This window comes from Dama dama, chromosome 32, assembly GCF_033118175.1.
Source record: "Dama dama isolate Ldn47 chromosome 32, ASM3311817v1, whole genome shotgun sequence".
Taxonomy (NCBI): domain Eukaryota; kingdom Metazoa; phylum Chordata; class Mammalia; order Artiodactyla; family Cervidae; genus Dama; species Dama dama.
In genome coordinates, this window is record NC_083712.1 from 15354649 (window position 1) to 15380189 (window position 25541).

General features: G+C 42.6%; 1 protein-coding gene across 2 annotated transcripts; it reads right to left on the bottom strand.

Moving 5' to 3' along the window:
- Nucleotides 1-10519: 10519 nt before the first annotated feature.
- On the bottom strand, nucleotides 10520-20827 carry AGA (aspartylglucosaminidase). Of its 2 annotated transcripts, XM_061134477.1 has the most exons (9): nucleotides 20624-20827; nucleotides 18663-18816; nucleotides 17173-17285; nucleotides 16157-16269; nucleotides 14592-14706; nucleotides 13888-13963; nucleotides 12961-13068; nucleotides 12093-12226; nucleotides 10520-10771 (listed from the first exon to the last, which is right to left on the bottom strand). In XM_061134477.1, the coding sequence occupies exons 1-9, from the start codon at nucleotides 20748-20750 to the stop codon at nucleotides 10671-10673; spliced, it is 1041 nt and encodes a 346-aa protein (XP_060990460.1). In that variant the 5' UTR covers nucleotides 20751-20827; the 3' UTR covers nucleotides 10520-10670. The 2 variants fall into 2 exon arrangements, with proteins under 2 accessions (XP_060990460.1, XP_060990461.1); XM_061134478.1 differs by lacking the exon at nucleotides 12961-13068.
- Nucleotides 20828-25541: the final 4714 nt, after the last annotated feature.

The window sequence follows — 25541 nt, forward strand, 5'->3', positions numbered from 1 at the left end:
CACTGACATTTACCAGGTGACACTTTCTTCTACTTCTCATAACTTATCTGACACACTAGCGTATCAGCAATATACTACAGGGGAGATAATTGGAATCAAGAAAGCTAATCCACCTTTCTGCTTCAACTGTCAGAGAGGGAAAAAAAATGAAGTCACAGCAAATACTTTTAAAAGCACAACAGTGGAATGTCAATTCCCTGACTCAGCAACCCAAACAGAAATGGCAAATCTATTCACAAAGCCGTAAGAACCTGCCACAGCTGGTGTTCAGTGGCATAATGTGCTTTTATAGCTAACTTGAATGGAAGTTGTAGGAAAGAGCGATGTGACAGACCCCTCGCCCCAACCTCCAAGTGAGGCTGCAAGGCACTGCATGCCCGTCTAGCGTCCAATAAATCCAGCCGGGTTAAAGCATAAATCTAGTACTCCAGTCTAATAGAGCAAAAGTTTCAGGAAAGTGATTTCAAGTGTTAAGAAAGGACAGTGACTTCCAAATAAATCTAGTCAAAAGCTGTGTTGCTTGGCCACAGAGTTAATCAGAGAGCCAAGTGGGTGCAGTCAAGATCTTAGCCCCATGATAGTCACACACCCTTGTCCTCCTTATGCGGCAACGCAAAGATTCCCAAGCATCAGATAGAAACAAGCATGCTGATTACAGAAACCTCTCTGAGTGGAAGACAAAAACAAAACAAAACAAAACAAAAAAAACACCTGATGATGAATATATTGATCCTGTTTATATCATATCAAAAAAGTGAATCTTTGAAGGTATAATTATTTTTCTAAGGACAGTTCTCACAAGAAGTTTTCTCTTCCTCCTTCTGTCTGTCTCTTTCTGGATAGGGAATCTCTGACTTAGGTACATCTGCCCATCTTACCGAGATGCTGGACATGCTGTCCCAAATGCTGAAGAGTATTTTCTCATGGGGAGGAAAATATCCAGATATCCACACTCTAGCAGCCACCATGTGAAGCAATGCCCTTCTTGAAAGGCAGCAGAAAGGCGCAGTGGGGCTGACTATCAGCTGCTGGGCGCTTTCAGTCGGCCCCACCCACTGTAACTGCCTCTGACCTGGCTGAGTAAGTGGGTGGCTGCAGTTAGATTCTAAATTTGGCTCATCAAAGTCCAGAAGTTGAATATTTGTTTAATGTTTAAATATCTTTATTTTGTTTTCTACTTTGACTCGGAAGCACTTAAAGGGGAAGAATCTAGGAAAAAAAGATTTTTAAATGAAATTTTGAAATTGAACATTTTGACTGGGTTCAGGATCCTGCCTGCTGTCAAGATGACACCCTGTTATCACACTTGTGCAAAACACCCAAACACAGATTATTGCAAACTCATTCACAAACTGCCATGTCTTACTATTTAACTGTCATGTACCGATATCAACAGAGACCAGCTTTTGCTACTAAAAAATGCTTTTATTGTGCAAGTTTTAGTGTAATTAATTCTTTCCTCTAACTTCAGGCTTCAGAGAGCGAGAACTTTGTGCCTACAGAGACCGCTAAGAAGCCTGCCCTCCCCTGCCCTTTATACATTAAACCACTCTCATCAGCCACCTTAGCTAATGGAATATCCTATATGTTTGCAAAATTCTCTCATGATCAATTCTAACATTGTTCCATGGAAGAGTTTTATTGCTTCCTACCTTCTTTCTTTTATATGAAGATATCTATTGATTTCCTACTAACATTAAAGCATTACACTTGAAACTGGGGAGAATACTTAAGACAGAAATAGTTCTCCATCTTATCATCCAGGAGGGACAATTATAGGCAATAATAATTTAGGGTGATTATTTGTGTTTAATGTGATTGTTTAGGAACCCTTAGGAGGGACACTTAACTGGACTACAGAGGGAAAGTTATGACAAACCTACAAACCTAGACAGCATATTAAAAAGCAAAAACATCACTTTGCCAACAAAGGTCCATATAGTCGAAGCTGTGGTTTTTCCAGTAGCCTTGTACAGATCTGAGAGTTGGACCATAAAGAAGGCTGAGCGCCAAAGAATTGATGCTTTCGAACTGTGTGCTGGGGAACACTCTTGAGAGACCTTTGGACAGCAAGGAAATCAAACCAGTCAATCCTAAAGGAAATCAACCCTGAATATTCATTGGAAGGACTGATGCTGAAGCTCCAATCATTTGACTACCTGATGCGAAGAGCCGACTCATTGGAGAAGACCCTGATTCTGGGAAAGACTGAAGACAGGAGGAGAAGGAGATGAAGGTTTAGATGAGGATTAGATGGTTAGGTAGCATCACCGAGCCAATGGATATGAGTTTGAGCAAACTCTGGGAGATAGTGATGGACAGGGAAGCCTGGCGTGCTACAGTCCATGGGGTCGCATAGTCAGACACGACTTAGCAACTGAACAACAGTGAGGGAAAGCACTCTGTAAGAAGTGCCAGCCTTTACTGTAGGAGGGGGGGAGGCAGAGGAGTGACCCTGGTGAAGGTCTGGTGGAGATAGAATGTGAGGAGTGGAGACGTGTGAAACCTGGGCTTGGTGGTGTGAGCAGGGACTGTGGTACAGATTAGCCCTCTATCCTAGCACCGAAGTAATCACTTGAGAATTACACGTGCCGTCACATTTGAATTTGTGAAAGTTTGCTCTGGAGGTTGGAGACTGGATTAGAGAAGAGCCTTGAATCCAGTTTAGAATATCAGTTCAGTGCCTGTTGGAATAATCTCCATGGAAGAAAGTGATGGCCATGCTAAGGAACTGCTGCTGTGAATGGAGAGAAACATACAGATTTGAAATATTTAAGAGATAAATGTGATTGGCTCTGTGTGATGACAGACAAGTATTGAGGTCTTGAGCAGCTGGGTGGATGTTGTCAGCCCTTGAGACAGGAAACATGGTAGGAGGGACATGTTCGGTGGGAAAAGTGAGTTCCGTCTGTACCTGACTAGTCTGAGATGATTGTGGGGCATCCCAGTGGAGCTTTCCAGGAGCCACGTCAGATCTTCCTGCTGTGTTAGCAGAATACAATATGTAATCACTTTGACACACCTATTCCAGGTCATGTTGTGGAATTCTCTGATTGCTGTCTTTCTTCTCCATTTGACAGTAAGCTCCCAGAGGGCAGGATCTTGATCTGTTCTGACTCAACCATCGCATGCCCCTGACCTAGCACAGTGCCTGATAGAGGGTAGGAGCTCAAGACATGTTCCATCCATCCTGTTCCCTGTGGGAAAAAAATGCTGCCATTTGTATGCAATAAGTGACAAAACATTTAGCAAGTTTGAAGTTCATTTTCTTCAGTTGTTAGCTTCCTCTTGGATTTTAACTCTGATGGTGTGCGGCTAACAAATCAACTATTGCATTAAGATGTCTTCTTAAGTTTCCATTTGCAGTCTTTCAACTTACATGACAGTTTCTTATCTATTGCTGTGTAAGAAATCCACACAAAACTTAGCTGTTTAAAAACAGAAGTTAAACTTTTTCTGTAAAGGGTCATATAATAAATAATTTAGAAATCTCAGTTGCAATCACCTCACTCTGCTCTTGTAGTACAAAAGCAGCTATCGACAGCACTCAAACAGGGGAGTGTATTTGTGCCCCCATACAACTGTTGATGAACACCAACATCCAAACATTATAGAATTTTCTTGTGTCAAAAAAAATTATTATCATTTTAAGTTTCTTCTACCACTTAATAATGTAAGATCCCTTCTTAGCTCACAGACAAAAACAGACAGTGGGCTAGATTTGGCCCAGGGGCCAACAGCAACACTTATATTATCTTTACCTGGGGAAGTGGAAAAATAATCAGGAGCCAGGCTGCAAGAACAAGGAGCTTTAGTTGGGGTCTTAAGAATTGCAGTTCAGGAGACACAGATTCAGGAAAAACCAAGAGAGGCTTCCAGGGGAGGGAAGAGTCAGGGGCTTATAAAGACAAAACTCACAGGGTTGTTGGAGATATCGGGCAAAAATCATGATTGACATGTCAGGAAACACTTGTCCTTAAGGAATCAGCAGGCACTTTAGGGTAGGGGTCCACTAAGTATCTTGAGTTCCTGGCAGATGTTCTAGTTGCCTTCGTTAGGATAATAAATGGTCAGAAGGCCAGATTCCCTCCAGGCTGAGAGGCGTGAGTCACAGTCTCTCAGCGAGCTCCCAGCTCCATTCTGGAGAGCTCTCTAAGCGGTACTGACTCCTCTTCGATTTTTCCACTTGCAGAAGGAAGAATTAAGACAGAACTCAGCAGGGTGATTCTCCTGCCCCTCTCAGCATTGAGGAAGGCTGCTTGGTAGCACTTGGCTTTGACTGTGTTGTCCTGGAGGATCTTAGCTTTATTCAGACACCTGGCACCTTGGTGGGAATGTCTGGGGAGACCTGGGCTCAGCTGGGATCACGACTGCAATTGCTGAACTGACTTCCAGAGAGCTTCAAGATGAGCTGTATGCATCCTGGCAGAGGGTAAGCCATGTTCCATGTGTAGAGCGAGTCAGGCTTTGAGAGGATGGATGACGCTTATCAGTAGGAACAGAGGAGCAGGGTGTCCACTTCTTAGTTTCCTCCTAAGAAAGCACTTATGCTAATACACACTGTTGGGTTTTGTACAACTCTTCACTTTTCATCTGATCATTTGCTATTTTTCTCCATCCTTCAATTGCCTTCCCTTTTCAGTTCAAAACAAGCCTGCAGAGTCAATGCTGAAGCATAATCCTGTATTAATTTATGGGCCGTGGTGTGGCTCACCAGAAATGAAACACTCTGGTCCCATGAAATCCTAATCACTCTCCCAGCCAGCAGGTGCCAGAGTTAAAGCATTTCCAGGGAAGTGAACAAGAACATTTAATAAGACCAGGGCTGGGGACTGGCTGCATTTTAGTCAGGGAGAGGGAAGTGCTGAACTGCTGATCAAAGCTTAGCCGGGGGAGGCAACTCTGTTTGGCTTCAACTCAGTGGTAAAGGCAGTAACTTCAAATCCATGGTCAGTTCAATTCAATTTATGAGAGACTTGCCCTGTTATTTCTGTATTGCATACCAAGCAGAGAGGATCTGAGCAGGCTCATGAAAAATCTCCCAGGTGAAAGAGAGAATATAAAAATTGTGCCCTGTTTGAGTACTTTCAACTACCCCTGACCCTTTGAGCCCTGCTCCCAAAGTAGGATCAGAATCTCAGAAGAGGAGAAGGGCCTCTGGGGAGGCCCGTGTGTCGGGTGGATGGCTCCAGTCCCGGCCCCGCAGAAGGGTTCTCTCTGATGCCAGAAGAGTGTGGGAAAGCCCTTCCTATTAACTGCTGACAGGGAATAGCTCGCGTAAAAGCAGGTTTTGGGAAAACTCAACTCTGGATGTGCTGGTGTAAATGAACTTCCTGAATATACAAATGGCTGTGGAAGGGTTTTCTAAAATCTAAGAACAGTGCACAGGACATGTTGAAATTCATCGCAAAGCCGAGATAAGGTATAATACAGCTTAAAGATTAATATAATTTAGTTTAGTTTTGATTGTCAATTATGCCAAGGCAAAAGAACTTCTCAAAGCTGGTAAAAATTTTATATGTCTCCTAATAGCAGATGGAAGTTATACCCAATAGAATGTAAACCAAAAATAATAATCAAAAATTTGCTGATGTGGTATTAGATTCACCTTGGCAGGAACTTTATCTTCTTAATGATGTTCAACATATAGTGATGTTAGAATCAGCTTGTTTCCCTGAATTCATTCTTACAGTGTCAGGCAGAAAACTGCCCATTTTAATTTTTAGTTTAATCTTGGTTTTGAATGTCAGTTTTATTTTAAAGGGATTTAAAAAGCGATGTGAGTGAAATAGCTCATCTAATGCGTTAAGTATGATAGCATAGCAAATTTAGAATTAAACTTACTAACCTTGACTGTAGTACCACTTTTAAGTTGCATACAGTATTTAGAAATATTGATACATTTAATTGCAAATATAGTAATAGTCATCTTAGCCAGTCAGGCTTTGCAAAGATGTACAAAGGAAAGCCTGTGAGACATTTGTGTATGTTGTGATATGAACAGGGAAAGGATTGGGAAGATGTTCACAAGGTTTGGGTAAGAAAGAAAGGAAGAGGGTGAGGGAAGATTTTGAACTGGGCCAATACCTACTCAGGCATGGATTCTTCCTGGGTCGACAATAACCCAACAGGGAGAGGAGGACGAGGTGGCGTCTGTGTGGCAGGGGGTGTCTATGTGTGTTTTTGTTTATTCCTTCTCACTGGCTAATGAAATGGTAATGAATTGTCTAGATCTGTAAGATGATAGAAGGAAACCCTTCAGGGGCTTTTGTGTTTGATGCCTTCTTTTGGTCTACCGTGAAAGAGTAGCTACAAGAATATTTTACAAGCGAAGTCCTCCAATCCCCGTCCTTCTTTCAACCAGTTTTGTCAGAATCATAACACAAATTATTCAGTTTTAAAAAACAAAGCTGTTCAAGAATACGACTGCTAATGGAGCACTTGAAAGCCTTCCATGTTTTGACAAGCCTGGTTCAAATAGTATTTGTGGGCACAAGAGCACGGTTTGTTTTTATCTGCATCCAGACAACTTATCCCAGGAAAAGTTTTGTGCATGATTTTTTAAAAGAAATACTGTCTAGAGTTTTGACAGTGTTCTTGGCTGATAATCTTTAACCAATTAAAGAGGACCCACTGGAGACCTTGTTCATAAAAGATTTACCAAAAAGTCACAGTGTAGTTGAATTCAAAATGAAGAGTGTAAAGATAAGTGAGCATTTCTGAATAATAACCTATTCAGTAAAAGACAAAACATATCACTTCAAAATACAATGGAACAGCATTTAAAAAGATATCTTGGGAGACATTTCTCTCCCCTAATAACTCTTTAGAATAAACAGATTTCTTCAGGGTTACTTTGAAAGATGGAAAGCACTTAATAGGTAATTGGGTCGACAATCACCCTGTTTTGAGACAACACTCCAAGGATCTTCACGTCTTGCCCCCAAGCAACAGCAACATTTTGATAATTTGAAAAACAGAAACGTTAGCTTGATTGTTTCTAGTCTAACTGACTCTAGTAGAGGAGGACTGCAGTTTATTTATGAGGGATATTGCATATCAAAGCTTGAAGTAACTCCATTTGCTGCCACTGATAATTATTTAGTTCTTAGTATATGATGTTACTTTTGCAGGATTTGATCATTTATGTTTATTTTCTTTATTTGGGGGCGGTGGCAGCAGGAAATGAGGTCTGTGACAGGAATTGAGATCCATAGAATCACAGGATATTGGTGCTGCTGGAGAGAGTGGGCAAGGGCCAGGAATGAAAAGATGTTCCATTTCTGTAAGTATACCAGAAACTGTGGTAGGTGCGTCGTAATTTATGAACAGCACATGTATTGATAGACGTAATTTGACAGATATGGAAAAAGACTCATCAAGGAATTTCTCCAATAGATAATGTGGCGGCAGAAAAAAATCCCAGTTTTGTTGTTGTTGTCCTGTTTAGGGCTATCAAACCCGTGTCGTGTTCTTTCTGATTCATGAGGCTAACTCTTCCGGGAGGAAACTTGGCATCAGCGCTGCTAAATTCTAAATTGATATGAGTCAGTAAAGGTCTTGAGAGAATGTGGATTCTGAATCAGTAGGCCTGGGGTGGGGTCTGAGAACCTGCATTTTTAATTAGCTCCCAGATACTGCTGATGGCGTTGGTTTGGCTTCCTGGTAAAAGGGTCTCCAATACAACACTGCTTTAGCATCATTAGAATCATTGTCTGACATTGCTTTTATTCTGAACTCTGGTTTAATTTTTAATCAGCCTTTATTACAGTAAATGGAACAGGAGAGCAAGACAAGTGACACTTGTTTTACTTAGGAATGGAAAGAAGCCTTTTGACATTTATGGTGTTTAAGGATTTTGCACAAGTTAGAAAGAAATGGAGACAGATTGCTAGCAATTGAAAGGAACTTTGTTTTTCCACATCTACTGTAATGTCTGATTTTCTCATCATATGTTGCCATCCACATTCTAGAAACAAAATTTTAATTAAAGAGAACACATGAACAACTACATCTAATGCACAGCATAGAAAGATCACAAGTTTGAATCAACTGACCAATGCTTTAGTGCACTGCCCAGGCATTAGAACTGGATCACTTCCTGTCCCTTTAACTCGGACGCAAATAGGTTGATAATGGCAGCTTTAACTTTCCCCATTATATCCAAGTTGAATGCGGCAGTGATTTTATCCTTCAAGTGGCTATGCTTTTTCAAATACTGAAATACAGCACTTCTTTACTGGCTGACCCTTGATAGTGTAAGAAAAGATTTATCTTATAGCACCTATGGGGCACAGGCAATTCGTAGACATGCAAATTTCATGGGCCTTGTCATCTTTTTAACTTCCTAAGGGTCAAATATATACACATAAATAGCATAATACTCAAGAAAACAAGCAAAAAATTTAAGTGTCTTTTTAAAATCACTTTTAAAGGTCTAGGAATCTTTTTAAAGAAGACCAATAAAATGACATAAATAGGTCTTAATCTGTTTTCATAATTAGCATTCAATTAAGATATGCCATCAGTTTTTATTCAAATGAAGATAATTAAACTATTAAGATACTGAGTTCAATTATGTCCTCAGCTCCAAATTCATTCACCAAGTATCAGATGTAATGACACTTTAATAAAAAGAATTTCTGCTTTTGAACTGTAGTATTGGAGAGGACTCTTGAGAATCTCTTGGACTGCAAGGAGATCCAACCAGTCCATCCTAAAGATCAGTCCTGGGTGTTCATTGGAAGGACTGATGCTGAAGCTGAAACTCCAATACTTTGGCCACCTGATGTGAAGAGGTGACTCATTTGAAAAGACCCTGATGCTGGGAAAGATTGAGGGCAGGAGGAGAAGGGGATGACAGAGGATGAGATGGTTGGATGGCATCACTGACTCAATGGACATGGGTTTGGGGGAACTCCAGGAGTTGGTGATGGACAGGGAGGCCTGGCGTGCTGCAGTTCATGGGGTCACAAAGAGTTGGACACGACTGAGTGACAGAACTGAAAAAGAACTTCCAACTATTGAAAATTATGAGCTTTAAAAGTATGTTATGGTCTATGTATGATATCTCAATTAAAAATGTCTTATGCTTATTATTTGCCTTTTGAAACCAAAAGGAATCATTTGAATGCTGGTATTAGAAATAGACCCCTTTTTATGTGCATATAGTGTACATGTACATTTCTAACAACTTCAGGTCAGAGTTCTACAAGAGTAAATCAGGATCAACTAATTTGCTAGGGAGTGACAAGCTGTGAAGATTTTCAAATTTATTTTTCTGGTGGTACATGGTTGCCTAACATATTAACAGACGGCAAACAAGAAACACAGGCATTTCACCTTGATATAAATAAATAGACTCTGAGTTTCAATCTGGCTTCTTTCTCCCTGTTTCAAGGCCCAGTATGAGATTTCAGCAAGTCATCACACCTCATGGGAACCCACAAAAGTAAGATTTTCCCTGCTGCTCTGGGTGTGAGGCTGCGGGATTATTTCCTTACTGGTTTTCAGACCTCCATCAGCAGCTGCTGAGTCCAGCTTTCACATACCTCTTTGTGTAAGACCAACTAGATGGGCTAGAGAGGAGGGCGTCCATGAGGAGGCACCCCAGTCATGATACGTGGTGGGGTCTGAGCACAGGTGACCTGAGAGCATTCTCAAAACTACAGCTTTCCAGCCCTAACTTACAAAGACCATGAAATATTAAGATGAGTTTAGGAAAAAGACAGAGCAGATACACTGAAGGTGGGGACAATATTGTACATACAGCTTTATTAATGACTCCTGATGTACAAGGTCATGAGGGCAGAAATGATAATGAGCACACACATGCACAGTTCAGGAGGGCTGTCCAGACTGCTGACCGAGCGCCCAGGAAATAGGGCGGACAAGAGCCACTGACTCATTGCTAGCCTCTGCACAGGACAGTCATAAAACCACAGTACAGATCAAGTTCCCTAAATCAACTTGCAGACGAAATTATCAGTACTAAATACTTGTAGCTGAAAGTTTAGAGATTTTTGTGGCTAACAAACCTTCACAGGTTGAGAGCTCCATTAGAGGAAAAAGTACAAGAAAACCAATGGAGCTGCTCCCCAGAAGATGCCCACATTTTCTAATACGTGCAAAACACAACGCACCTTTAATATTAACAGCATTCTTTCCTCTTCAGGCTAGAAGGCCATATTATGTACAACTGATAATAAGTCATTAAGAGACATACTACTGGAAAGGTACTGAAATTCAATTAGAGCATATCATGGTGGGACTCATCATTACTTTTCCTTTGGGTCTAAATATCTTGGCTGCTCTCCCTATTTAAGTATCCAAATACAGATTACGTTTTGTGCCTTTACTATATTACTATGGAAGTAAATCCCCAAAGTAGAAATTTCTTGAAACACTGAGCAGAAATTCAGCGATCACTTAAAATTAAACATATACAAAATACACACATACATATTCATTTTCAGGGGTATATAAAGTTTAAGTAAAAACAAAAAATTTTTTTCACATATAGAAAGTGAAAATGCTGTTTCAGCATAAAGTTTATTTTTGTGCTTATTTTACAGAGTTCAGAATACACGAGGCACATTATTCGATGACAGTGAGTAGCCTTTTCAGCTTCTGTTTCTTCTTTAAATATAGATGCTGACAGAAAAGATGGATTAGATGCAGTCTACTTTTTCCTCAGTTGGCTCACTTTTCAGAGGATTATAAACCATGAAATGAAACTGAGTAAATGTTGAAAGTTTATTGCAAGCAGCACCTGGGGCCAAGAAGAGAGAAAGCCGTTTGGTTAAATGTAGAATGCATGTATTTATAACCAGTAGACACCGCTCCGGACACTGGCCATGGTGGACCTGCTGTCCAGGCAGGCCATAGCAGTGTGCATGTCCACCCTAGTGCCCATCTGCTGACTGCCCACGAGACCTCACAATGTGGGCTGAGGTTTTGCTCCTATACATACGTGGTCATTGCTCCCTTTATTTCAAAGTTTTCATACCCTTTTTTAGCAGAAGAAAATTTTCAGGTACATTTCCTAGTCACTGGTCCATTCCCTATATCCATCCATAATCCTCCCCTCCCCAGGCTCCCTGTTCGTTTCTACTCTTCTATGCCCGTGGGTGGGGAGGCTAGTTTGTCAAGATGGTCTCTGTCAGACAACAGTGACTTCTTCCCTGGCTCAGATACCTGGAGGGCATCCTTTTAATGCCACTACTTTCAGCATAAGAAGCTGGTCAATTTTAAATTCATCTACAATTATATAATTATCATTTTTACATCCTGTTAAATGCAACTTTGAGCTTTCTAAGGTTTATTTCCTAAGAGGGAATCGATGAAATGGACTTATTTTAGATGTAAAGCCTTTTCCCCCATAACTTATATTGACTTTTGCATTTTAGTACTTAAAAAAGCATAAGGAATTCCTCCACCAAGTTTTCAAATACTGAACTGTGGGAAGTAAGAGATCAAAGCACAATAATAAGCAGTCTAACCTAATAAGTTGTATTGATCAGTAGGCCGTGTATCTTCCCCATCTGAAATCTCACTAATGAGGAGCAGCCGTGGTTGATCTTGAAGTGCTTTGAAACTGATAGGTTCACATGGAAAGTAAATGAAGCAAACAATATGCCTCAAATACAGTGCAAAAATAATTCTGCTAATGCCTTTAGTTTACTAATTGGTAATACGTCTTGTACCTCGGAACCCTGAGATCTAAATGACTGAGGCCTTTAAATAATGAACGGAAAAGAAGTGGGGAAGATCATTTATCCCTACCTACTTCTAACAAAAAAAGGCATTTGACTAGATTAGCCCATCTCAGCATGCACTTGAGCTGAAGCTAAACTTTCCTTTGGACAGATGTCAAGGCTAAGAGCTAAAAGCCAAAGACTGGATCCTAACCACTGCCAGTCAACAAGTGCATTTTTAACCCTTTGGGGGTCTTGACTCATCAGCAGTGAACATCTATTCAGCATGGCCCGGTTTCTGCTGCAGAGGACTAAAATTCCTCACAGCATTTAAAAGTCTCTGTCCTCATCAACATTTGCAGGTCCACACAAATATGAATTTCAAATCAAACCCACCATAACTTCCGGTCACGTTGGCACATATCACAGCCCCAAAGAAATTGGGAAAATACTTCTGGATTCTTGAGATCACTTTTTCGCATGCTGTGGTTGGATTTTCTCCTCTTCTCATATATTCTACAGCTTGATAGCTGTTTTAAACAGAGGCAAAACTTTAGTATCACAGAAAAAACAAACTCCACAGTTTGGTTACTTGAGTTTCCATGTGTAAAACCAACAAAATTGTCACATTTGATATAATACAGTGCAGACAGGTGAACAGAGGCCCCTAACTTCTGTGGCAATATCAACAGAAAAGGAAGTAATCTTGATACCATTTCTGTCTTTTCAGCTCACCCACCCACTCATTTCAGATAAGAAGTAATGTATTTGGCTTTGGCTGAATAACTGTTATTGAGTAATAACAGCCTAAAGTCAGAAAGTATAAAGTATAGTTTCTTTAAATAAGAAACAAGGCTACTGTCAATGGGGAGGAACAGTAGGCATGAACAAAACACCTAAGTGTAAGGGTTATCTTTCCGTCAATAATGGTATGTAGTGACTCCATTTTCTACTTTTGTGGTCAGTTTTCACGTTTTCTCAGTGGCCTTACACTTTATTTAAATAGATCCTAAGTATTCTCAACTGTGTAGCGCAGTGAGAGGTACTATTCCATTTCAGAGGGCTATGATTGCTTCATTTGAATGATTATGCTTCATCTGAATGATTATGACTGTAAGTGATAGTGTGAAGAGTTGGTAAGCAGGGTCTGTAAAAGGTTCTGCCACACACAGGTTCGGGTCACGCGGCAGAGATGATTAGGTTCTATGCTGACCGATGGCATCGCCGCCCGACTCTCTGCAGTCACGGATGGAGGAGGACACACCTTGGGACGAAGCGCATCAGGATGTCCCCATCGCCCGTGGCTGCCGCGGCCCCCACCATGTCGTCGGCGTAGGCCCCAGACCCAGGTATCGGTGAGTCTCCTATTCGGCTTTGGGAGGGCACAGCATGGTCATTCAGGGCGGGAAGGCAAGTGCAGAAAACTCTCTTAGATGTTTCTGCTTAGTCACTGACTACCATTTCAAGTAAATTCTTCATCGGAATACAGATAAGCAAGATTTTCCTTAGTTTTTCCACTTGGGTTTTCACAACCCTGCACTCCTTACACGGGGATCAGACAGCAGCCCATCACACGGCGGGGGCCCGCACAGGGTCACGGCGCCTGTCCCACCACCACCACCCTGTGTCGTCTCAACAGGTCCCAACTGCTTTTCCTCACCTATAATCTATAACATTCCTGCTTTCCTGCTCACACGCCAGCATTTCAGCAAGCTTTTCCTTGCGTTAACAATAAACCTTCCATACTTTTCTGCTACTTTGAAATAAAAGCCCAGGAATCTTTAAAGACCGCTTGAAGTCTGGCTCTGGTCTTCCTTCCCTGCACTTGACCAATGTGTAGTTTTGCTCCGGCCATCCTGAGCCCTGCACCCGGGCGTGTACTGGCTCGGGTCAGCTCGGGCCTTGGCCTGGACGTCCCCGTTCCCTGGCTCAGGCTCGGGGTCAGTGCCTGGCCTCTCTCTCTGGCCTCCCCGACTATCCCAGCCTAATCTGATCACCCCTGAACTCTGCAGCCCTGGCTGAGACCCCTTCTCCTTTGCACTTAGCAGCTACTCATGTATCTTCTTTCACAGTAAACTCAGCTGTGAGGGCAGGGCTGTGCTGTTAACACTCTTCATCCCCCAAGGCACCTAGGACATATTGGCTGACACTCAATACATATTTTCGAGATCTGTTCTTTTAAAACACTAACCCAGGTATTTTGAATTTTATACCATTTGTAGATGTACCAGCAGCAATATTTCCCATCTTATGGATGACAATCATGCCTAGAAATTTAAAAAAGAATATATCGTTGTAGGTATCACCTCTACAGTGTACCTCAAATAAAACCAAATAATTGAGCAATTGGCAATATAAACATCCTCTTCCATTAATTTCAGGTAGAAAACAGCAGGTATCTTGGGGATTCTGAAAATTACACCAGTGGTATATAATCTGTGTGTTTTAATGGCCTGGTTTCATGGCATCATTTTGTAGGCATCCCGTTTCCTCACTTCAGACTGCTCACTTTTCAGTGTCTCTTCAGCGGTTATGCCAAAGAGAATCACTGCTGGAGACTAATGGAAACTTCCAACATTACTGAAAATGACTGGAAAGATCATTTGAATGTGGTAAACATAAAATTATTAAAGCACTTAATATCAAACAAAGATTTAAAAATCATCAAGTGAATGATCATTAGATTTTTGTATAAGGTAACTGACCAAAATGTATACAGATGATATGAAAAGAATGTGTGTGTGTGTATGCATATATGTATATTTTTTTCCCCCTTAATTTGCAATTAATCAAAATCAGCTGGTTCATGAATAAGAATAAAGAAATTTAAAACTACAAGGAACCAATTAAAAATAACTGACTATAACCATAAAAACTGTAGAGAAGACAAATTACCAATAGTATCATGACTGTAACTGTGTGCTGTATCTTCGTAGGTGACACCATCTCGTTTTAAGATAGCAGGTGGTTTGTAGGGTCCACAGTATTTTGAAGAATCTGGTATAACATTCTGTAAATAATATTTAAGTTTTATTTTTTTAAAAAGGGTGATTTTAAAAATCAGCAAGTGGTTACATACAATCACTAAACATTAGCAAGAAACCAAAAGGACATCTGGTAACTGAAAGGTAAGAATTAAAAGCCAAAGGTTAGCTAAGTCTTATGTGAACAGATGGATGTAATTTTGCTAAATACCTAGTCAAATCTCCGAATCACCCAATATGGACTAGATAGCTATAATATCTGGAAAAGATACCCATTTTTTCTCTGTGTATGCCAACATTACTCAGCACAATGGCAAATATAAATAAAGATTTTCTTTTTTAGATTAGATATGATTTTAAAGATTAGATTATCTTTTTTTTTTGGATTCAAAGAAATCAGATATACAACCTGATTTTTTCAATTTTAGAATCTGTTCCCTGGCCAAAGAAGAGTTATTCTGAGATTTAAAGCAAAATCTATTTGAAAACCTTCCAATTTTCAAAGCTAGGTTCATGTGAGCATATTCTAAGTTGTACTCTCAGATTCTTTTACGAATCTTAGAGGCTCAAGAAAATAATCCAAATTCATAAATTCAGCATGTGGACCTGGATTAATATTAAAGCAAGAAGCCTACAACTCATGTCTCATCCATTTGTGCACAGGGTGCCTCCCATGACCTGGTGTCAAGCAGTGGCCTCTTTCAAGAGACTCCCTGGTTACTCAAAGGTAATTAGGATTTGGTGAAGAAGCGGACGAGAGATCAAGGTACTCCAGAGAAGGACTCTACTGGGAAAGAAAATCCGATTTAGGCTAACATCCTGGTGGTTCAGATCATAAACAGTCCACCTGCAATGCAGGAGACCCAAGTTCAATCACTAGGTTGGGAAGATCCCCTACAGAAGGGAATGGCTCCCCACTCCACCTGGAGAACCGCATGGACGAGGAGCCCGGCGGGCTACAATCCATGGGGTCACTAGGAGTCGGACACGACCGAGGATTAACACTTTCTTTGCTTTCTCACTGATTTGTCTTCAAGACAAATTATCTTTCTAGTAACAGACACCTAATAGTATAAATCTTCAAGGTGAATAAGGGCAAAATATAGCATATACTTCCCATAGATAAACTGTTAAATACTTTAGATGAATGGTTTCCAAACTTTGGGTTTTTAACACATGGAACCTTTTGCTACAAAGAAACAGAGAGCGGCTGCAGTGAGGCAGCCCCTTACCCCAGAAACCTTTTAAGTCTGAAGCCACTGCCGGGGGCCAGGAGCTCCCCAACAGGGATGTGGATCCGATGCGGCTAGGAAGCTTTCAAGACCACCTGTGCCCAGAGCTGGCTCCAGTCTTTGGGTCCAATGAGCAACCAGGGGTGCTAACTCACACTGCAGGCAACAGGTGGATGACTGAGAGCGGAAGCACTGTCACTCAATATTTTCAAATAACTTACTTTAAAAAATCATGCATACGTACCTTCCAGTAATTTGGTTGACAATTCCGAGCAAGCCAGTCTGAATGAAGAGCCTGAGAAACGTTGGTGGATAAATCCTCATTGACAAAGCCCATGCTTTCGGCAAACTTGGTGGCTGGAGATTGGGAACAAAAACGTAAATGAGTTAAATGTCCTCTTTTAAATAAAATGTATGTACAGGAAGTGCTGTGGGTCAGCTGTCTCCCTTGTGGAGCACAACAATCCAGGGGGGAAACACAGACAGCCCAGGGAGGACTCAGACTCGAGGAGTGCTGTGGGCATGGGTTTCCAGGTCTCCACTTCCTATGTCCTTCCTGACACTCATCTACTGACACCCTGGTGATGTGTGTGAGGACAGTTCCCCTTTCTCTCCAGATCTCGCTCCTTCTGCTTTACAAAAAGAAAGGGACACCCTGGAACAACAGTGACTCTGTGGCTCTAACTGGGGTGCAGTGCCTGGCATGTAAAGAAATGCTGAGAGACCCAACAAAGGCACCACTGATTCCACGAAGGAGTTTTTTCCTGGTTTTGTCGGGTAGCTTTCCATTCTGAACGTCGGCAAAACTGAAGGATGCCTCCTGGAGTTGTTCACTATATCATTAAACGATGTAGCAAATGTGATTTTTGATTATAGATCACGGTATGATTTTTAGTATTTACCGAGGAAGGTGTTCAAAGAAGTACCATTGTTGGAGCAAAACTCCTGTTCCCACCTTCTGTCATTATATGTCTCTCAGGTCTTACACCCATAAAAACGTAACACAAGAAGGGAAATGATGCTGAATCCTTGTTCCCCTCCGGTAATTACTCATTTGATAATAAACTGATTTCTAAAAAATCCTCCATTAAAGATGAAGAAAGATTTAGAAGTAACTTATCCGAAGTTAAACAGATGTTATGTAAAACAGCTGGACTTTGAACTTAGGTCTGCTTTTACGCACCATTTTATACTGAGCCCTTTTTTCAGAGTGAAGACTAGAGCCAAGAGACAACGTAACGGAGCACAGTTGAAACATACCTGCCTCTCCTGCTAACAGCGTGTGTGTCGTGTGTTCCAGAACTTTGCGTGCCACGCCAATGGCGTTTTTAATTCGTCTGAGATCTCCCACTGCTCCCACGTTCATGGTAGTGCTGCCAGAAACAAGCGCGGTAAGATTAATTCAGGTAATTTTATATGTTCACAAGTTTTTTACTTAAAAGCGTCTGCCTATAATTTGGGAGACTGGAGTTCAACCTCCTGGGTCGGGAAGATCCCCTGGAGAAGGCAATGGCACCCCGCTCCAGTACTCTGGCCTGGAAAATCCCATGGACGGAGAAGCCTGGTAGGCTACAGTCCATGGGGTCGCAAGGTGTCAGACATGACTGAGCGACTTCACTTTCTTTCTTTCACTTTCATAGTGTTTTGTAGGATTAAACTCCACCGTCTTACCATGGAAGCGACAACACGTTCAAAAGTTCATACAAATTCCCACATTTAGACATTTAAGGAAAAAAAACCGAAAATCAACTAGCCATATACTCCCAAAGCACTGGCCTTCTCAGTTTTCCACCGCTCTGGCTTTTGAAAGGGCCTTTAAGTCTTTGGGTGAGGCAAACCACAGGGTTCATGGCTGGCAGGTAAACAATGGTTTCCCAGGTACACGTTTTTGTACTTTAAGGTTCTCTCTGCTCTAAGGAGACCACCTACCTTCATGTGATATTTCTCTTATGATAATGATTTTTCTTTTCAAAAAATTTTTAAATTGAGGTGTAGTTAATTTACAGTGTTGCATTAGTTTCAGGTCTACAGCAAAGTGATTTGGATTCTTTTCCATTGTAGCTTATTACAAGATACTGAGTATAGGTTACGTGAAAATATATCAAAACTTATACATTGTGGGGGAGGGATAAATTGGGAGATGAGACTGACATACACACGCTACTATATATAAAATAAACAGCAAGGGCCTCCTGTCTAGCACAGGGAACTCTACTCCTAGTCAGCAATGGCCTAAATGGGAAACGAATACAAAGGAACGTGTGTAACTGACTCGCTCTGCGGCACACCTAAACTAACACTACTCTGCACATCAACGACACGCCAATAAAAAAACTAAAAAAAGAATAAACACCGTATATATTTGTGCAATCTTGCTCTGGGTATAGGACTGCTGCTGCTGCTGCTAAGTCGCTTCAGTCCTGTCCGACTCTGTGCGACCCCAGAGACGGCAGCCCACCAGGCTCCCCCGTCCCTGGGATTCTCCAGGCAAGAACACTGGAGTGGGTTGCCATTTCCTTCTCCAGTGCATGAAAGTGAAAAGTGAAAGTGAAGTCGCTTAGTCGTGTCTGACTCTTCGCGACCCCATGGACTGCAGCCTAGCAGGCTCCTCCGTCCATGGGATTTTCCAGGCAAGAGCACTGGAGTGGGGTGCCATTGCCTTCTCCGGGGTATAAGACTGACCAACTGCACACGTGACTCCGCCTGCAGCAAGGCCGCAGAGCGCACAGGGCCGTGCGGGGCGCCCCTACCCGTCCATGATCATGGCGTCCAGCGTGGTCTCCGCCGACTCGTCCGGGCTGCCCCCGAAGCCCACGCTGCCGTCGCATTGCTGCTGCTCGCAGGTCGCGCAGCCGCTCTCAACCGCGTCCAGGGCCGACCCTCCGGCCGCCAACGTCTTCCACGCTGGGGATCAAATCCCAACAGTGCTTGTGTAGATACCTATTTCCTTTTCCGTGCCAAAGGCAACAGACCAAAAATGGCACGAAAACGCCTATTTTAAAAATTGTTTGCACATTTACTCCAGTTACGTTGAAATTTTTGTTTATCAAGTGCTACAAAGAAGTTAGAATGATATAGACAGAATTATATAAGACAGTTCTTACCATGAAGAAATCCAAAGGCTTCGGCTATTGGTGCAAAGTGAGGGTTTTTTCACTTATTAGTACCCATTTCTACTACGTGTGTGAAAAAAGAATATTTATATAATTCTGGGCTGTGTGGCCCTAATAACTTAACCTCTCCGGACCGGTTTCCTGTTATTTAAAATGGGGATACTAATTACACAGTACTTGAAGTAATGAATTAATCCACCTGAGCCCACATTGGAATTATCTGCTGTTATGGTACTGTTAAGGACACTTGCTGTGATAGAGGCTACTTCAGTAGGTATATTTTTATTTGAAATATTAGGTCTATTTTAAATAATCTGATAATGTAGAAAAAATCTTATTTTGGCTCCAGTGGCCATGCTTTTAACACTAAACTATGTTCTCCAGAGCCCCACACACGGAAAAAGGGAGGCAGAAAAAAGGTCTTCAGTAGTCAATTTCTTTACTAATAAAAACAGAATTCCTTGACGGGTTGGTGCTACTATTTGTAAATAATTTAAGTATTACTACTGAAAGAACAGGCTTCAAAGTACATTTAGAGAAGTTTCCCCCTTGAATTCAGGCAACATAGAGAACTGTCTCCTGCCTGGGGCTCTGAACTTTCTTTTCTGTCTCCTTGTCACTGAGAATTTCTTGCAGCCTGTTTACGCATTCTCTGAATCATACGCACTGCCTGTAACATACAAACTTAACACCATCAAATGCTAAAGCCAGTTCAGCACCAGAAAATTCTATTAGTAGCCTCTAATCGGGGAGAGTAGAAGAAACTCCTGGGGCAGTACGAGTTGAAATGAATGGAACACAGTAAGAAAATGACAGAACCATGATATGTACAGGATGTTACCAAAGCACATAAGACAGGCACCTGAATCAGACTGGGTCTGAGGGTGCTAAACGAGGACAGGTTTCCTAGAGGAGGTGATATACTAGTTTAGTCGTTCTCAGTCCCAGCTGGCTGCAAATCAACATCACTTAAGCAGCTTGGGGAAAAAAAAAAGTTTCGGTTCAAGCAGTGGAATGAAAACCTAGAAGTGGGGCCCAGGCACGTGTGTTTTTTGAGAAGCTCTGAGGATGATGATAATGTATAACCAAGACTGGAACCCCATATTTCTGGTGACAAATATGGCATGTGAGCACGGAGCACAGAAAGTAAAGGTGAACAGACGATGTTTTATTTGGGAACTTGGTCGTTTGCCAAGCTTAACTAGAGAGTTACTGCGGATATGTCAGGGGTTAGAAAGCAGAGTTGGTGGGGAAGACCGGAGACACAAGCGTCGAAAAGACAATAAAAGGCAAAAGAAGGGGCAAGGGCCCCTGAAGTCTGAGCAGAAGCCTTAAGTGCCGTAGGTCAGGGTGGAAAATAGTGACTGGCGTCCGAACAGGAGTCACCCCGCCGCTGAAGACCTAAAATGCAGCTGTGGCGGGGAGGAGGGTGCGGCGCGGGAGACACAGCGGCGCGGGGGGTGCGGGAGAGGCCGGAGGGGCGGCTGCGGAAGGTCGGCCGGCTCCCGGCTCCCAGCCCCCTGCTCCCGGCCTTGGGCCGGCGGCGGCCCATCCGCCCCGCGAGCTCGCGCAGCGCAGCCCCCGGCTCGGCCCCGCACCTGCCAAGGTTGCATTCCTGAAAGGCCAAGTGTTGAGGATCAAGGGCAGCTGGCCGATGCTGCGCGCCGGCGCTGGGCCGAGCAGCAGCAGCAGCAACGGCAGGAGGAGACCCGGCTTCTGCACCATAGCTGCGCGCCCAGACCGCCGCCAAAGGTCACGGCCGCCGCGAACCCGCGGCCCGTGAACCCGGAACTCGTGGTCCCGGCGCCCCGCCCATCGCCCCGCCCCCCACTCCCTTTGGGCGCGGGCCCAGGTCCTCAATTCTCGCGAGCCGTGGTTTCCGCGGCCCCCATGGGAGTTTTCAGGTCACCACAGTGCTGTGGGTTGGTGCTAGTGTCCTTCTGAGGTCTATTTTTTCTTTTTTTTCTTTTTTTGGGAAACTATTCAGCCAAAAATTAGTATGACATTGTTCGGCTTTGGCTTACACGATCCTGGGAGCTTTTAAACTTGATTTCATTAGTTGAAGTTGGTCCATTTGTGAAATTTACAGTGTGCTCGCTGCGGTTCCTAAACGCAGATACTATCGGGGATGGTTATTGAGTGTTAGGGGCGGCTCGGCTATAAACCAGGTTTATTTTAGATTTCTCCCACCCTACCTGCAGTCGTCTCTCCGCTGCGGTTTTTGTAGGACGTCCTCTGGTTATAAATCCCTGAGCTGAAAGAAATGGGGGAAACTGGAGAAGCAGAAATTAACAACTATCTGTACAGCTCGCTGAGGTGTGCTCCGTTGTTCCTCCAGGGCGAGAAGCTACCTCTGTTCATTTCTGAATGTGTTTTACTTGTGCCTGGCAACATTAAGTGCTTAATAAACGTTTTAATACAGACAGAATGGAGACTTTACCTTGTTGAAAGATGAACTGAAGAGCATTAAAGATTCTGGGAACTATTTCTAAGTAGACATACTGTAAAACAATTCTCCTTGAGCGTTCATTTAAAACCTTCTATTTATGTGTATCTAATTTACTTGTTCTTAGCAATTAGATTTAGATTTGCTTTTGGAAATTTCATGAAACATTAAACAACTAATCATTTTAAGTTATATTTCTTGCTGACAAATTCTGCACCTGAGGGAAGGAGCTTCTTTGACTTTGTAAACCGAGGTAGAATTAAAAATACTCTTGTTTAATGCTAACAGCTTCAAAGATTGACCTGTTCTAACTAAGTAAACAAACTTAAATTAGGTTTCATTTATGAAGATTATCCTAGATCATATGAACTTGAAAAACTGGTTAGTTTCTATATTTCTGTGAGTATACTTTATTTACTGTTTGCCTTTAACCCAATTAAAATAGAGCTCTTGACAAATTAATAGTGCCAAAACTGGGAAGCTTAAAAAATCATACAACTATAACACATAGATACTATAAACATACAGACAGATGCAAACAGAGTTTTTATAGCTTTTGTTTTAAAATTTTAGCCATGAGACAGGTATGATAATGCAAAACCCACTAGCTTATAAAAGATCATTGTGTTTCTGGCAGATGGAACAAGTTAAGGTTACCTCTTCAAATCAGTTCAGTTCAGTTCAGTTGCTCAGTCATGTCCAACTCTTTGCGACCCCATGAACCACAGCACGCCAGGCCTCCCTGTCCATCAGCAGCTCCCAGAATCCACCCAGACCCATGTCCATTGAGTCAGTTATGCCATCCAGCCATCTCATCCTCTGTCGTCCCCTTCTCCTCCTGCCTTCAATCTTTCCCAGCATCAGGCTCTTTTCAAATGAGTCAGCTCTTCTCATCAGGTAGCCAAAGCATTGGAGTTTCAGCTTCAACATCAGTCCTTCCAGTGAACACCCAGGACTGATCTCCTTTAGGATGGAATGGTTGGATCTCCTTGCAGTTCAAGGGACTCTCAAGAGTCTTCTCCAACACCACAGTTCAAAAGCATCATTTTTTCGGTGCTCAGCTTTCTTTATAGTCCAACTCTCACATCCATACATGACTACTGGAAAAACCATAGCCTTGACTAGACAGATGTGTCTCTGCTTTTTAATATGCTGTCTAGATTGGTCATAACTTTCCTTCCAAAGTGTAAGCGTCTTTTAATTTCATGGCTGCAATCACCATCTGCAGTGATTTTGGATCCAAGAAAAATAAAAGAAAGCCACTGTTTCCCCATCTATTTGCCATGATAGGATCAAATGCCATGATCTTAGTTTTCTAGCTTTTTGCTAATATTTATGAAAGAGACTCTTCATAGGCCTAGATTGCAAAATAACCTTTTCTCTCCCTGTCTCTCTCTCCTTCTGATAAGAATTACCTTGGTATCTAGAGAAGACCACGTAAAACAGTTATATCTCAAAAGACAGTGAAAGAGTGCAAGTTCCACCAAGAAGGACTCCTGTTTGTAAGTCCAAATAATTTACAAAATCTGAAAGCATTTTGAGATGAATTGGGGAGGTTTGGGGATTGGTTAAAAAGAGAAAAAGGAAAAAAAGCAAAGGAATGAGTGTGCTGTGAATTGTTTCTAGAGCCGAATTTCTGTTCTTGTAAAGACTCTATTTGTAATACAAGTAAAATGTTTTTAATTCCTCAACTAATTGGACTGCAACCTGAATATTAAGAGACTGACCCACCCATCCAACCACTTATCCTCAATTTGTTTCTTTATGCCAGGGAGAAGATCTTCCACTAAGGTAAATATCAGATTTCATTGTTTCAGATTTAGAGTTCTGTGTCTTTGGAGTGTTTTAGTATTTCCTTCCACAAAGACTTCATAATGTGTTTCTTTCCTTCTGGGTACAGTTTTATTTTTAGTTTAGAGGTCCAAACCTAAAAAAATATAGATCTCAGCCTCTTAAAATCAGCTTTCAATTTGGCCAACTTCTGACAATAGAGCTACTTTAATATAAGTTTTAAAAAATCCTCTCAAATACTTCGTCAGGTTTCAGCTGGGACAGACAGTAAATATTCCTGACTGTATTAAACAACCCTGTGGATGCAAGGACTTCTCTTGTGGCTCAGCTGATAAAGAATCTGCCTGCAATGAGGGAGACCTGGGTTCGATCCCTGGTTTGGGAAGATCTCCTGGATAAGGGAAAGGCTACCCACTCCAGTATTCTTGCCTGGAGAATTCCATGGACTGTATAGTCCATGGGGTTGCAAAGAGTCACACACGACTGAGCAACTTTCACTGGATGCAAGGGGCATTCCCCCAGGAGGGACAAAAGATCCTACTCCCCCAAGATCTGGCACCACCTGCAGGACAGACAAAGGAAAGACTCGGAGTTTTCCTGAGATCTGGCAGTCTCAGTGGGCTGCAACCCACGTGTCTTCCAGGCTGTGTGTGCAGACTTCCGACCCGAGAACTGTCAGGCTAAGTTCTCAGTCCACAAACGAGACAGACCAGCAGGCAGAGCTGTCCCTGGGAGAGAGTCACCACCAGTGAGCATCTGAAAATCTAAGTCACGAGTCACAACCCGAAGATCTAATTCTCACAAATGTTTTTTTCCTGCCAAGGTGGATTTGGAAACTGTTCCTTCCTCTTGGGCAAGCCCCACAGTAGAGATCTGGGAGAGCTGACTTTGGTCAAAACCCCCACCCTTTGCTGGCTTCGCCAGTTTCCCCAGGATTCCAGCTGCAGGCCCTGGAGCAGGTGGGGTGTCCCAGTGGGTCTCATCCAGGTCCCCAGAGACCATAGAGGAGGAAAGATAATGTTCTCTCTACCCTTTCTGGTGAGTCTTGACTGAGACCCCTTTTCTCTAGGGCACGTCCTTAGTGGAGGTGAAAAGCCCTCCACTGTGGCCTCTCTAGTTCAGGTTACCTTTGTGAGTTGAGCCTGCCTGTTCAGCCTAATAACAAAACTTGATTCACCTGTGGTGCCAGGCAGAGCCGGGTCGAGCTCATGGCAGTCCCCGTCCACCCCAGACCCAGTCTGGCTTCTGTGCCAGACCCAGCCGGACTCCAGCCAGTTTTAGGACCCAGCACAGACAAAGGAATGCTCAGTTGAAGTCTGAAAGCTCAGATGAGTTCTGGGGGGACTCACCCACGACCTTCAGAGCCGGCAAGAAACCATGAGCTTTGGGCTCAGCAGGTACCTGCATTTGCTTGCTCTTTGCCACTGTGTGTGGGGGGTGGGGGTTTATTTCACTCTCTCTTCTGACGCTGGCACTGTTAGAGGATAAACAGTCATATTAATTTATTTTATTTATTTTAGCAAAAATCAATTTGAATCAGGAAGTAGCCAATCTAGAAAGTAGCAGCTCAAAGGAGCTGTACAAAAGGAGATAATTTCACAGGCAGAAGGGAATGCAAACACAGTGGTTACACCAGCAACCTCCCTCCCGCCAAAAAAAAAGCCAGATTGGTTGGTTCAAGATTACTTTCCTTTAGGGCAGCAGGGACCATTTTTGTGCAAGACAATCTTTCCACAGACCGGGGGTGGGGATGGTTTCGGGATGACTCAAGTGCATTATATTTACTGTGCAGTTTATTTCTAATCTAATGCCACCGCTGATCTGGCAGGAGATACCAGTTGACGACTCACAGCTTGGAGACCCTTGTTAGGGGAGGACAGAGGGCTTCACGAGCAGATTACCTAACTAGTACTGATCAGATGGTTCCTGACTGACTGGGTAACCTTTCCATTTCTGGAAGAACCAGAACTATTCTTGTCAGTCTTGGTTTGATGATGCGGAGCTTAGTGATTCCGTTTTGGGGGCTGTCCTCTTGTTTTCAACCACATGCATGGCTTGTTTGTTTAGCTCAGTTGTCTGGGGAGATGGCAGAGCATGAAACTTCAGGGGCTGGAATGCCTGCCTGATTGTGAAGGGAAACCATGTCACCAAATGATATAGAGGAGTGTCTATAAATCTGTGCAGACTTTTAAAAGATTAACTTGGTAGGAGTTGTAAGGTTTACAGAAACTTCATGGCTCTTACTGCTGGGAATTTAAGTATAATTTAAACAGCCTAAG

Bases quoted from the DNA above. Each gene is read 5' to 3' on its own strand.
- AGA (XM_061134477.1), bottom strand. From the start codon at position 20,750: ATGGTGCAGAAGCCGGGTCTCCTCCTGCCGTTGCTGCTGCTGCTGCTC. The intron at 13,964-14,591 runs GTAATTTGTCTT...TTAAATTTCTAG, and splicing joins TTACAGTCATGATACTATTG to GCATGATTGTCATCCATAAG. The intron at 13,069-13,887 runs GTTAGTGTTTTA...GCCCTCCCAAAG, and splicing joins ATAAAATTCAAAATACCTGG to CCGAATAGGAGACTCACCGA.